We start from the raw sequence: 11,984 nt of genomic DNA on the forward strand, positions 1-11,984 counted from the left end.
TCCAAACCCATCCCTGGGGACACACAGACCCCAGGGGCAAATCACAGCATCTCCTGGGTTTGAATTTGCACCTGACTTGGGGCCAGCGAGAAAAACCAAAACCAATCACCATTTGGCTTTCAAAGATTTTATTCATTGTGAGCGAGCTCATGGCTCACACAGTGTGATCAGAACAGCCCCTCCTCGGCCGCCAGGGTCAGCAGAATGGCCTTGCAGGTGTTCTCGAAGAGGGCAGCTCTGTTCTGCGCCTCCCCCTTCTTCACCCAGTGCCGGTAGGTCCTGAAGGCGCAGGCGTCGATCAGCTTGCGGACGGGCTTCAGGGCGTACGGGTCCCGCACCACCAGCTCCCTGGTGACCGACTTGACCAGCCGGTACTGATAGTAGATGCGGACTGATGCCAGGACGGTCAGGCAGATCACCTGCAGCACAGCGGGAACAGGCTGGGGTTCAAGGCCACTTCTACAGCAGGACCAGATTGGCCCCAGCACATCCCATGTTGCTGCTATCCATGTGGAGGAGTCAGGAGGGAGCCTGGCTCCTGGCACAGGTCCTATGTGTGTGGAATGAGCTTTTTCCAAGCATGCTCTTAATGGCAAAACTACAGGTCAGCCCTAAATGTGTCACCTAAATGTGCCCTTCTGAGTGCCTTAGCACTGCCCTAACGACTGGCTGTAGGGAAGGAAAAGGATTCCTCTCTTTTATCAGCTTCTGCATCATTTGATGCACCCCTGTGATGTCAGCCTCATTGATTCCCCCTTAGAAGTGATCTTTTTCTTTCTTCATAGAATCCTATGGGGGCGGGAGGCAGGTTTTTCCCTTTTCTTATTTAATTCCCTTCTGTGAAAAAGCCCTTAGGAAGTACCACAAAGTAAGCACAATAGTGCTCGGAGAAGCCTCTCCTCCCAGACCACTGCATCCTGCCAAAGCGCAGGTCCATCAGCCTTGCTGACTCTCAGTTTCCCCCAGCTCAGCTGGGAAACCCATCCCACCGCTTGGCTCTGGGACTTGGGGTGCTGAGACACCCCATTCCCAACCTCACCTTGAATTTGCGGAAGGGGCTGAAGTGCCGGACCTCCTCTATGTCATACTGCTGGAAGAAGGGATGTGCGAGCGCCTCGTCAGCCGTGTACCGCTGCCGCGGGTCCACCACCAGGAACCGGGAGATCTGCAGGAGGACAATGGCTCAATCTGAGGTATCCCACCACCAAGGTTTTCCCCACACCAAGGTTTTCCCATCCCCAAGCACCTACCAGGTCCTTGACGGTGTCCGAGCGGTCGTCCCACTCCGGGGAGCCAAACTGGTAGTCCCCATTCATGATCATCCGCAGCATCAGCATCTGCTTGCGGTGCCAGAAGGGAGGCGAGCCGGCCAGCAAGGTGTACATGATCACCCCGGTGCTCCACCTGCAGGTAACCCACACGGACCCTCCAGCCCCAGGTGACACCCATGGGGCACCCAGCAGCATCCGCACCCCAAAGGTGGCTCAAGGGCTCCCCTCAACTGGGCTACACGTGGCTTTGTCTCCCTGGTAAACCAGGAGGAGCCTGCCCTGCCTGGTGTGTGATGAGAGGCTGGGGCTCGTCAGCCCTGATGGATAATGAGGAGCAGGGGCTGCCCTGCTGTTGGGGAGGGGTTTGGGGTTCTTGAGCTGATGTGGAACTGTTCCCTGGATGCTGCAGGAGGAAGCTGGGGGTTGGAGGTATTTGTCTTCCTTGTGTTTTATAGGGGAGGGAGAGGATGCAGGAGGGTGGGATATAGTGGGACACTGTAGTACAGCAAGGCTGGATGCTCTGGAGCTGTCTCAGCTCAGGCTGTGGTGTGTTAAGTGTCTTAGTATAGGAGTCAATGGAGGTATTTAAGCTGAAAAGGGGCTGAAATGTTTCAAGTGGTTGGTTACAGCTCTGACCTCTGCAGACCTCTGCAGACCTGAGCCTGAAGCCACCAGAGGTGGTGGCAAAGTCCCTGCAGGGCTCTGGCTGCTCTCTCAGAGGCTGCCTTGTGTTCAGATCTTATATACGGGGTGTATTTAAAAAGCCCCATGTCTCGGAGCCCAGCCCGAGTTCATTGTTACAAACACAAAGTGCTGCTTTCCCCGCTCCCTGATGGGGTAAAGCGGGGGCACAGGCTTGACCCCAGGCTGCTTCTCCCCCAGCTCTGTGCCAGAGCCCCCTGGTCACCAGCACAGCACCTCGCAACCCCTGAGGTTGTCTTTTGGTGCCTCATTTAACTCCTTCAGACACTCAAATGGGAGCCCATCTGCCCACTCTCACTGTGCCCTCAACGTGTGGTCTGGGGGCAGCCCGAGGGGCGAGGCGGGGGGGCTGGTGTCTCACTCACATATCCACCTCCTTCCCGTAGCCTTGGTGCTCATCGTCCATGGAGCACTGCAGGATCTCGGGGGCCAGGTAGCCAGGAGTGCCGCAGATCTCTGCGAGGACAGGGCAGAGCATCCCCCTGAGCCAGCCGGGAGGGATTGTGCCATCCCCATCCAGGATGGGTGCTCCTCATCGGCTGCTCAGGGGCCTGGATCCCAGCTGGGATGTTTCCAGTGATGGGGCTCATGTGCATCTCACTGGTGACCTTTCTTGGTGCATTATAGCAGCTAGAAAGTGAGTGAAGAGAGCAATGGGGATGCCAGTGGGAGGGGATGTACATTGCTGGATAGGTGGCTCTATGCAGAGTGGGAGTTGAGAGAAAAAACCTTAATGTTGGGCAGTAAATGGATGGGGTGATGAGGATTAACTGGAGGGGAAAAGAAGTGGAAAGAACAGGATGGTTTTCCTAATGGGCAGCAACCTCTTCATGGCGAGGAGTGTGGAGGCCGTGCAGGCAGAGCCATGCTCGTGTGTGAGCAGGAGGGCACCCTAAGCCAAGAGGCACCAATCTGCACCCAAGGCAGCAAGACTGGCTCCAAGGGCATAGTGGGGCTGGAGAGACCACACTGACTTAGTGGTGGCCTTGGCAGTGCTGGGGTAAAGGTTGGATTTGATGATCTTAAGGATCTTTTCCAATCTAGTTGATTCTACGATTCTATGACTTGCAGCATCGTGGTGGCCATGGGCATTGCCCCCACTTCACCATCCTCCTACCTTTGAGCTTCTCATTCTCCTGCAGCTGGCAGGAGAAGCCAAAGTCCGTCAGCTTAATGTTCATGTCATCATCCAGGAGGATGTTCTCCGGCTTCAGGTCCCGGTGGACGATGTTGATGGAGTGGAGGTACCTTATCACCTCCAGCAGCGCGCGCATGATCTTCCTGGGGAAGGGTGACAGCATCTCTCTTAGACCGAATGCCCACCAGCACCATGCTCCCAGGGGTGGGAACAGGGATCACACAGCTCAGGGGAACTGTTTTGCTCATGGGTCCTTTGCACCCACACTCCGCTTTTGCAATGTAATTTTCAGTATCTGGCCTTACCTCGTCTCCTTCTCGCTCAAGGTGACTTTCTCAGTGAGGTAGTCGAAGAGCTCCCCTCTCCTCATCCTGCATGAGGGAGGGAAAAGGGAGGCAGTGCCTGAGCTGCAATGGAAAACTGGCCCCAGGCCCCTGGGGAGAGTCGGTGCCCCTTAGTAGCCCAGGACACCCACTGCACAACATGACAAGCTGGCTTCTTAATAAAAAAGGGGTAAAAATGCCTTTATATTGCTGCAAAATATCAGGCAGAAGGGGGAAAGGTTGTCGCTGGAGAGGGCAGGTTTGGGATGGGACAAGGATGGGGCTCTCCCAGTGCTGTTATCCTCCGCTGATGTCCATCCCGCTGCCCTGGCATCAGGAGTTGTGGTGTCACGTACACCCTGGTGCCACTGAGCATATAAATAACCCGCAGGGATGCCCAACAGCTCCCACCAAAGGTTACAGGGAAACCTGAGCAGCGCTGAGCCGCTGACAGAAGGGAAACACTGCTGGGAGCAAGGCTGCAACAAGCTGACTTGGAGCAATGGAGGCTCATTTCTACCCTAAGCAAGAGCTGGTTGTCCCTCCGCTTTGCCCTGTTTGGGCCATAAGAAGCTGGGTCGAGTGTTGGCTGTCTGCAGAGTGGGAACGGGCTTGGGGAGATGGTGCTGGGGTGATGGGCGAGCTGGTACTTACAGGTCAAACACCAAGAAGAAGAAGGTGCTGGATTCATAGCTGTCCTTCAGCTGGACTGCAATAAAGCACGGAAGGATGTGAGCACAGTGTAGAGCATCTTCCTGTCCATTAAGGGACTAAAAATTGGTGATCTAATTGCTAATTAAACTAATGAGGAGTTGATCTTCACCAGTATTTTGGTGGGGAGACAACCTGGGCAGCGTGGGCAATGCTGGTCTGTGTGCAGGGGCAGAGCAAACGATGCTCTGAGCGGGTGCCCTGCATCGTGTTAGGACCATCAGAGATCTGACCCTCCAGGGAGCTCACCCCAAAACCCTTCCTGGGGACACCTCAAACAATAAATGGGGCAGACCCCCCTTGCGCTGATGCTCGGAGCCTGACTTACTGACGTTGGGGTGGCCCGAGACCTTCCGGAGGATGTCGATCTCTTTGGTGGTGGCCTCTCGCAGCTCCTGCACCTCCTTGGGGGATATGTTACCCGCTGTGATGTCGATAATCTTCACAGCATACTCCTGCCGGGTGGTTTTGTGAATGCACCGACGGACCACGCTGCTCACCCCCCTGCCAGGGACAACACACACCAATGGGGGTTTCCATTGCCCCCCATCCAGCCCGGCTCCGCAGCCGTGCCTTTGGCACCCGGGGCTGGTTGGTGTTTTCATGCACAAGAGGGTCTCACCCTGTTTCCCTCTCTTGGGATGGAAGATTTTGAGCTGATGGAAAATGCTGCTTCATGCTATTTTTAACCCCATGCTGCTACGGGCCCTGTTCATATCGGATTCCCAGGGGATGCTGTTCCGATACTGGAGTACACGGAAACACAGTTTGCCAAAAACCCAAGCTTTACCTGCCCAAAACCTCCTTCGGCTCATATTTTTCATAGAACTCCTTGGATGAGTTCCAGTCTGGTAGATCTTCTTCCTTGGTCATCTCTGGCTTCTATCCAGTGGCACTCTGGGCTTGGCTGCTGGTGGAAAGGGGCTGCAAGGAGAAAAGAGCAAGGACAGGCACTCATTGCATGTAGGGCAAGGCCCATTGATCCCTTCTGGAGGAGAAAAGATTGAGGAGGAAGGACGAGGAAGATCCTGGACCACAGACAAAAGGGAGATCCCACGGGGGACAGAAGCAGCCTGGCTGGGACCAAGGCTTTGGGAAGCGCTGCAGCACCTCAAAACCCCATCCCTTCCTGTAGAGCATCCGCACCTAGCTCACAGGGCATCATCCTCCAGCTCCTACCATGTGCCAAGGGCTTTGCCACACTCCTCCTGGTTCCTCCACCTGGGAAAGCAATTGGGGTGTGCACAGGGAGAGCACTGGCAGGGGAGGCAGTGGCTGAGCTGCACCTTCAGCTCACAGAGGCGCAAGGCAATGGGGGCACAGCAGGGCCTGGTTATTTACAAGACAACAAAGTTGTCAGGAATGGGTTGGTTGAGAACAAGGGTTAAAAACGGTGTTTAAAGTGAAGGGAAAAGGACTAAGGAGGGGAAACGGGGGGCGAGGGGCGGTGAAGCAGCGTGGGGAGCTGGGTGGGTTGAGGTGCGTGTTGGGGACAGGGTGCCTGGGGACACACAGCGCTGCGGGGTCAGCCGGGGCCGAGCTGGGCTGAGGACAGAGGCTGAGCGAGCTTCCTCGCATGTACAGCTGCCAGCAGCCTCCAGAGCTCCCGATAGGCTCCTGTCCCGCTCCCTTTTCCTGGAAAAGGAGTGGCAAGACAGGATTTTGACAGAGGAGGGGGAAAAACCAGTCATGCCGATCCCTAGTTTTCACTGGCATTTCCCTTTAAGCCCTGGGAACAGCTTCTTCCTGTGCCCAGCATTGCTGAAATCCCAATTGTCCAGGTCCGGCTGCTCCACAAACGCACGTGGAGACCAAGCAGCATGTGTGGAAAGCAGCTCTGCTAAGCTTGGGCAGCAAAACTGTCCCCTTGGGGTGACAGCAGGAGGGCAAAGAGCCACAATACTGCAGGTTTTCCTTTGCCCTCCTCTCCGAGGGGGAAAAAGCTCTGCCAGGATGGAGCCAGGCAGGTTTGCACCTTATCTAAGTGAGTTTAAATCTTCTTATCAATGCCCTGACCCAGTTGTAAGGACTGATGCTATGAGGGATGTCTAACACAGGCTGGAGCATTTCTAAACAACCCTGAGTTTGACCTAATAACGTTTTAGCTGTTGGGAACACTGTGAGCAATGCCCAAGCAATCAGGGCTGAAACTAACTGAGAGGCAGGAGCAGGGAGAAGAAAATACCTCCGAGGTGGGGGAAAAACATCAACTTTGATTGTTTTTGAAGCTGAAAAATCCAAGTCCTGGGGTTGGTGTTTGGGGAAGGGCTGGAGGCTGGGGAGCATCTGCAGGTGCTGCCTTATGGGAGGAAAGAGCCAGGAGTTCGTTTATAATATCCTGCTATTATAAGAGCAGCTGGTCCGGGGCGCTACCAGGATAAGCCAGTTCCATTATCAGAGCTGTGCGAGCTCCATCGGAGCGCAAAGGGGGGGAAAAAGGAGGTTGGGGGGGACAGAGAGGTTTCTGTCTTAAGGCAGAGATGGAGGAAGGCTAATGGAGGCGGCGCTGGCCATGCCCGGCCCGCTGCTGTGGATTCACGTCTTTGCCTCGGTAAATAGTCAATTACATGCAAATATTCATTGAAATCACGCTGGAAAGCTGGAACTAAAGGCAGGTTTTAGGCCGGAACGAGAGTGCTCCCCTCAGATCCCTTCATTTCCCCCCCAGCACCCGGCCCCGGAACCGGCCGGAGCTGAGCAAATACGGGCGAAAACAGCGCTTAAGATAACGCCGAGATCAACCTCCCCGGGGCGCCCACCGCGGACCCTCCCGCCCCGCAGCCGCTCCGCTCACCTCGCCGCGGCCAGTCCGGGTCCGCCGCCGCGGAGCGCCCCGTCCCGGGGGCGGGCGAAGGGCAGCGGCCGGGGCGGGACGAGGAGCCGCCGCCGAGCCAAAAATACAGCGCGGCCCGGCGGGGGGGGGTGCGGGGACCGACCCCCGCACCGGGACCGGGGCTCAGCGGCGGTGCCGCGGTTGGAGCTCCCCCCCGCGCCCGCCTCGGCCCGACCTGGGGCTAAACCACGCTTTGAGCCGCCTCCGAGCCGCTCCTCGGCCGTGCCGGAGGGGCCTCGGCTCGCCCGGCCCCTGCGTGTCCGGGTGCCTCCTCCCGGCTCTCCGCCGCGGGCGCTCCTTCCTTTCCCCTTCCCTTATTTCTTTTCCCCAGGACAGTGAACACCGAGCAGCCGGGATGGGAGCTCGACCTGCAGAAGGGAAGCTGCTCCTGGCACCAGGGAAGGTATTTTTGTCCGTTATCTCCCTTCCTAATACTGATTTTTCTCCTTTCACTTCCAGGAACGGCAGATCAGAGATGGAGGAAGGCTCTTAGGAGCAGTTCGGGAAAAACAGGCCACGCTGTTTAAGTATTTTTAGCAGGAACTGGCAAGGTCATTCCCACCGCACTCCCCCGTGAGGGCACCTCTTCCCTCACGGTTGTCCCTCCTCCGTGCAGCTTCCAACCCAGCTGAGGCGCAGGAGAGTGTTTACTCCGCAGGTTGCAGCGGGTTCAGCAGGGCATGAGCTGGCTGCTCCCTCTGATGGGAAAAGGAGGGTTCGCACTCTGCGTCAGTCAATACTGTTTATATGGAGATGAGTTGTTCTCTTCCTGCAGCAGCTTCGTCTCTTGCCTATGTGAGGTGCAAGGACAAGGCTGGACCACCCCACCGTGTGTCAGGCTCCTGTCACAAGGTGGAGGAAGAGAAAACCTCAGTCTGTGTCATCGGGAACTGTGGCTCTCATGGATGATGTTACCTTGCAGCACACAGCTGCATGGCAGCGTATAGGCTTGCTCAGGTAATGGCCTGCCAGAGATCCCATCCAAGGGGAGGGAAGGGATTCCTCAGAACCTCTTGAATCTGAACATAGAGCTTGTTTTGAGAAGTGTGACAGGACCCACCACATGCAGAACAGACAGCATCTCCCTTGTCACTGCACATTTTAATCAGCAGAAGTTGCCTGTGGCATTCAAGCCTTCACATCAGAGCAGAGAGAGAAGTTTATTTATACACCATGTCACTTACATTCAACACAACCATCAGCAAACCAGTAAACACAAGTTAGCTCATTCCACTTTATTCACTCTTCCATTTTGTGCTAAATTAATTGGCGGCTGTAAGTTGTAGCACATCTGTAGAGGCTATGGCAGGAATCAAGCCACAAGGAGAACAAGAGTGTGAATATATGAACTAAGAAGATATCAACTTTAGGCTTTATTATCGAAGCTTCTTCTCCATTCACAGGTCAATTCTTCCAAGATGGTCTTCAGCAGCCTGGTTCTGAAGGCTTAGGCTAAGCCTGAAAGGTAAGGAGTTGGCACAGTTAATGGCAGTAAGGTTTGGATCCCTGAATGGCAGGTGGTTTTCCTTGCTAGAAAGGAGATCTATGTCAGGGTGTTCCCCCTCCCTCATCTATTTGCTGAGCTGCAGGCAGCAGCAGCAGCCTCCTTTCTCCCACCCAGGTCAGGGTGGTTTGTCTGGGGTGCAACCCGGCACTAGCCACACACCAGCAATTCTGTGCTGACCCTCCAAGTGTGCTGCCACCACTCTCCCAAATCTACAGCTTCGGTCCCTGCACAAAAGCTTTGGAAATTCATCCTCCCCGCACCCCAGCACCTCCAGCTACATGTACAGGACCAAAACAGGAAGCCAAACAGGGCAGCAGCTTGCTGTAACTGACTCCAGCGTACATGTGCTCTCTGCATCCCCATTCTTTCCTGGATGGACTGAAAAACCCAAGACATTATTCCCACATTCATTTGACTGATCAACTCATTCAGAGGTTGCCTGGAGCGCTGCCGACTTACCGTTAGCAAACCTGCACTGCTTCAGCACCTCACTGAAGCCCTCGCACAGCTTGAGGTCAGTCTGGTTCTGGGCACACTCCAGGAATTGCTTCATTTCATACTGGCAAGGAGCAAACTGCTGCTGCTGCTGCTGCTGCTGGTAGGCAGGCTGAGCTGCCTGCGGCTCCTGAAACGGCAGACACCTCCATAAGCACCCTTCGACAGCTCCAGCCTGTGAAGCCAAACCACCCTGATGCTGCTGTGGGTTTCTTCCCTGCATTTCAGTCAAAATGCTTTGTTGCTTTTTCAATGGAAAACAGGTAATGGGCTGAAGGACAAAATAGGCTTCCAGCAGTGCCATGACACATTCTGAACAGTTTTCTAAGTTACAAACACTTGGGTAACTTTAGGTACACTTGGGTAACTGTGGGTAGCATCTGGGTAAGGTAACAGCATTATCTTAATGTTTAAGCAGCACAAAAAGATCTCACATTAGATCTTGCCATCATCAGATCTGGAACATGGAAGTCCTGCCTGAATCAGAATCCTACAGTAGAAAACAACTCTAATACCCTGCCACAAGCACATTATCACCCAGGCATCCCTCTGAGCTACTTTTAGGACAGGGTGATTGTGGTAGCCACCTTGGAGAGTTGAGTCTCTATGACAAGCTACTTGTGTGGTCTTTAGATCTACAGCGATTACCTGAGCCTATGTGTAACTGCTCTGCCAAGCTAAGTGCACCTCATTAGCTGGTGTCCAGTTGTGCTTTCTCTTACCTGGTAAGTAATATCAGGCCTCGCAGCTTCAGAGCTGCTTCCTCCACCAAATCCTCCCGTCAGCGCATGACCTATGGTATGGCCAACAGCAGAGCCTACGGCCACTCCAGCAGCAGTTGTAGCCATCTGTGCCATCAGACCGGGCTGCTTCGGCGCAGGAGCCGCCACAGCAGAGGCCGGCGCCGCCGCTGGGACAGGCGCCGGTGCTGGAGCTCTCATTTGTGGCGCCCGACTGCAAGAACATGAAGAGAAACCTCAGCTCATCGTTCCGAACACAACGCGTAGAGCCACAAGCTCCTCCTTGTCACCCTCTGCACGCTGATGGCAAGAACTCAGCGTCCTGGCGAGTGATCTATGCACATCAAGGTCAGGCTTTCGGGGCTTCTTTTTGGCCTTTTCGAAGCCCAGCAGCATCCGCTCACCCAAAGCGCTGTGCTGCGCCATACAACCCGAAAGGAGCTGATGAAATCGGGCCTTAACGCCCCGGCGCTGAGGAGACCGACACCCACGCCCGCACAGCGCCCAACCGCGCTCCGAGCAGCCGGGCCCCGCTCCCCGCCATGCCCGTTACCCCCACCCCGGCGCGCCGCCCAACCCCGCCATGGCGGAGAGGCCTTCGCCGCCCGCGGCCCACACGGGGTGGGTGAGGAGGGAAGGGGCCCAGTGGCCCTCACCTGGCGGGGGGCGCCACGCGGGACGTGCGGCTGCGGCCGCCCCTCGGCATGGCGGCGGCGGAGGCGAGGTGAGGGCTGAGGAGCGCTGAAGATCGGAGCGGGTCCGAACCACGACCAACCGCCGCTGAAGGTCACTCGGCACTGGCCGTGCGCGCCTGCGTCACGCCGCAACGCCGCGCAGGGAGGCGGGGCTTGATCGAGCCACGCCCCCTTCACCCCTGAATGGCGGGAAACGGGGGTGTGGGGGAGCGATGGTGGTGGGTGGTGCTGTGGAAGTGACGGGTAAAACGGCGTTTAAACGGCGTCTAAACGGCTAAAATAAGTCTAAACGGTGTCTAAACGGTGTCTAAACGGTTAAACTAAGTCTAAACGGCGTCTAAACGGCTAAAATAAGTCTAAACGGTGTCTAAACGGTGTCTAAACGGCTAAACTAAGTCTAAACGGCGTCTAAACGGTTAAACTAAGTGGCGTCTAAACGGTGTCTAAACGGTTAAACTATAAACAGTGTCTAAACGGTGTCTAAACGGTTAAACTAAGTCTAAGCGGCATCTGAACAGTTAAACTAAGTCTAAACGGCATTTAAACGGTGTCTGAACGGTTAAACTAAGTCTAAACGGTGTCTAAATGGTTAAACTAAGTCTAAACATGTGCCTGTGGAGGATTGGTCCCTATGGAGAAACCCGGGGCAGCACGCGGGACACTGGGAAGGAGCTCGTGGAAATAGAAGTTGGGTCATGGCACTAGATCCGGAGCTGGTACGCTAGAGTGAACAGCGCTGCACTTACTTAAATGGAGTTAATTGAACGCTGCTTAAGTGGTGTTCTTTAGACAAAACATGGTGGGGTTTGGAACCTGGTGTTAGTTATGGGCCTCAGCAGAGCTTTAGAAAGGAATGAATTATTTAGTAAGGATAAGGAGAAAGACACAAGTTATGTCATATAACTTGGAATATAATTAAGATATATTCCAGGCAGAGTGAACTGCCTAAGTCCAGAGGTAAAATTGTTCTAAAGTCTGACCCCTGTTTACCCAGTTAATATTGCACACAAGTTTGTTTTTTTCATTATCTAAACCCCACTGAAATTAATGAAAAGAGCCCAGATAACATATACAGGATTAGACCCAATTAGTTAATAATCTCTCCAATTAGGCTCAATAGATTGGAACTAGATGATCTTACGGTCCTTTTCAACCCAAACCGTTGTATGATTTGATGACATTTGAACAACTGTTTCCCATTATAATCAAGCATTTTTCTTCTTGTCCTTAGAGCACATATACACACATTCATCCACAAAATGACACTGCAACATCGTCACTTGGTTATAAAGCTATTATCGTGATAAAAAATCTCTTTTTCACCATTCCTTCAGTTGTAAGGGAGCTGTGCAAGACCAGCCATTTCAACCTCTTGTATGTAAGGGGATTTAACTACTGTCTGTTGAATGAAGCATTACTATTGTGAGTTTATATAGCAATAGTAATCTGAAAGCACAGAAAAGCAGTTGCTGTTAATGCCAAAATTATTAGGAGATAAATATAAACAATATATGATGTTCAGAACAGTGGCATCCACCTGAGTTCCAGCTGCTGTTGCTGCTACAGGAG

At 54.1% G+C, this 11,984-nt stretch overlaps 2 protein-coding genes across 2 annotated transcripts; both read right to left on the minus strand.

Moving 5' to 3' along the window:
• Positions 1 to 111: 111 nt before the first annotated feature.
• PHKG1 (phosphorylase kinase catalytic subunit gamma 1) lies at positions 112 to 7,226 on the minus strand. The gene is made up of 10 exons (XM_030472798.1): positions 6,940 to 7,226; positions 4,936 to 5,069; positions 4,474 to 4,649; positions 4,089 to 4,143; positions 3,417 to 3,482; positions 3,091 to 3,254; positions 2,339 to 2,429; positions 1,251 to 1,404; positions 1,040 to 1,165; positions 112 to 419 (listed from the first exon to the last, which is right to left on the minus strand). Exons 2-10 carry the CDS (start codon positions 5,016 to 5,018, stop codon positions 168 to 170), a joined length of 1,167 nt encoding a protein of 388 aa, XP_030328658.1. The 5' UTR covers positions 5,019 to 5,069; positions 6,940 to 7,226; the 3' UTR covers positions 112 to 167.
• Positions 7,227 to 8,113: 887 nt separating this feature from the next.
• CHCHD2 (coiled-coil-helix-coiled-coil-helix domain containing 2) lies at positions 8,114 to 10,643 on the minus strand. The gene is made up of 4 exons (XM_030472888.1): positions 10,377 to 10,643; positions 9,703 to 9,934; positions 8,945 to 9,110; positions 8,114 to 8,436 (listed from the first exon to the last, which is right to left on the minus strand). Exons 1-4 carry the CDS (start codon positions 10,424 to 10,426, stop codon positions 8,426 to 8,428), a joined length of 459 nt encoding a protein of 152 aa, XP_030328748.1. The 5' UTR covers positions 10,427 to 10,643; the 3' UTR covers positions 8,114 to 8,425.
• Between the last annotated feature and the right edge of the window lie 1,341 nt (positions 10,644 to 11,984).

Source organism: Strigops habroptila, assembly GCF_004027225.2.
Source record: "Strigops habroptila isolate Jane chromosome 13 unlocalized genomic scaffold, bStrHab1.2.pri S16, whole genome shotgun sequence".
Classification (NCBI taxonomy): domain Eukaryota; kingdom Metazoa; phylum Chordata; class Aves; order Psittaciformes; family Psittacidae; genus Strigops; species Strigops habroptila.

Bases quoted from the DNA above. Each gene is read 5' to 3' on its own strand.
- PHKG1 (XM_030472798.1), bottom strand. From the start codon at position 5,018: ATGACCAAGGAAGAAGATCTACCAGACTGGAACTCATCCAAGGAGTTC. The intron at 3,255-3,416 runs GTAAGGCCAGAT...ACCCTTCCCCAG, and splicing joins TTGAGCGAGAAGGAGACGAG to GAAGATCATGCGCGCGCTGC. The intron at 420-1,039 runs GTGAGGTTGGGA...GCTGTGCTGCAG, and splicing joins GCCCCTTCCGCAAATTCAAG to GTGATCTGCCTGACCGTCCT.
- CHCHD2 (XM_030472888.1), bottom strand. From the start codon at position 10,426: ATGCCGAGGGGCGGCCGCAGCCGCACGTCCCGCGTGGCGCCCCCCGCC. The intron at 9,935-10,376 runs GTGAGGGCCACT...ATGTTCTTGCAG, and splicing joins CGCGTGGCGCCCCCCGCCAG to TCGGGCGCCACAAATGAGAG. The intron at 9,111-9,702 runs GTAAGAGAAAGC...CTGCCGTTTCAG, and splicing joins GGCCTGATATTACTTACCAG to GAGCCGCAGGCAGCTCAGCC.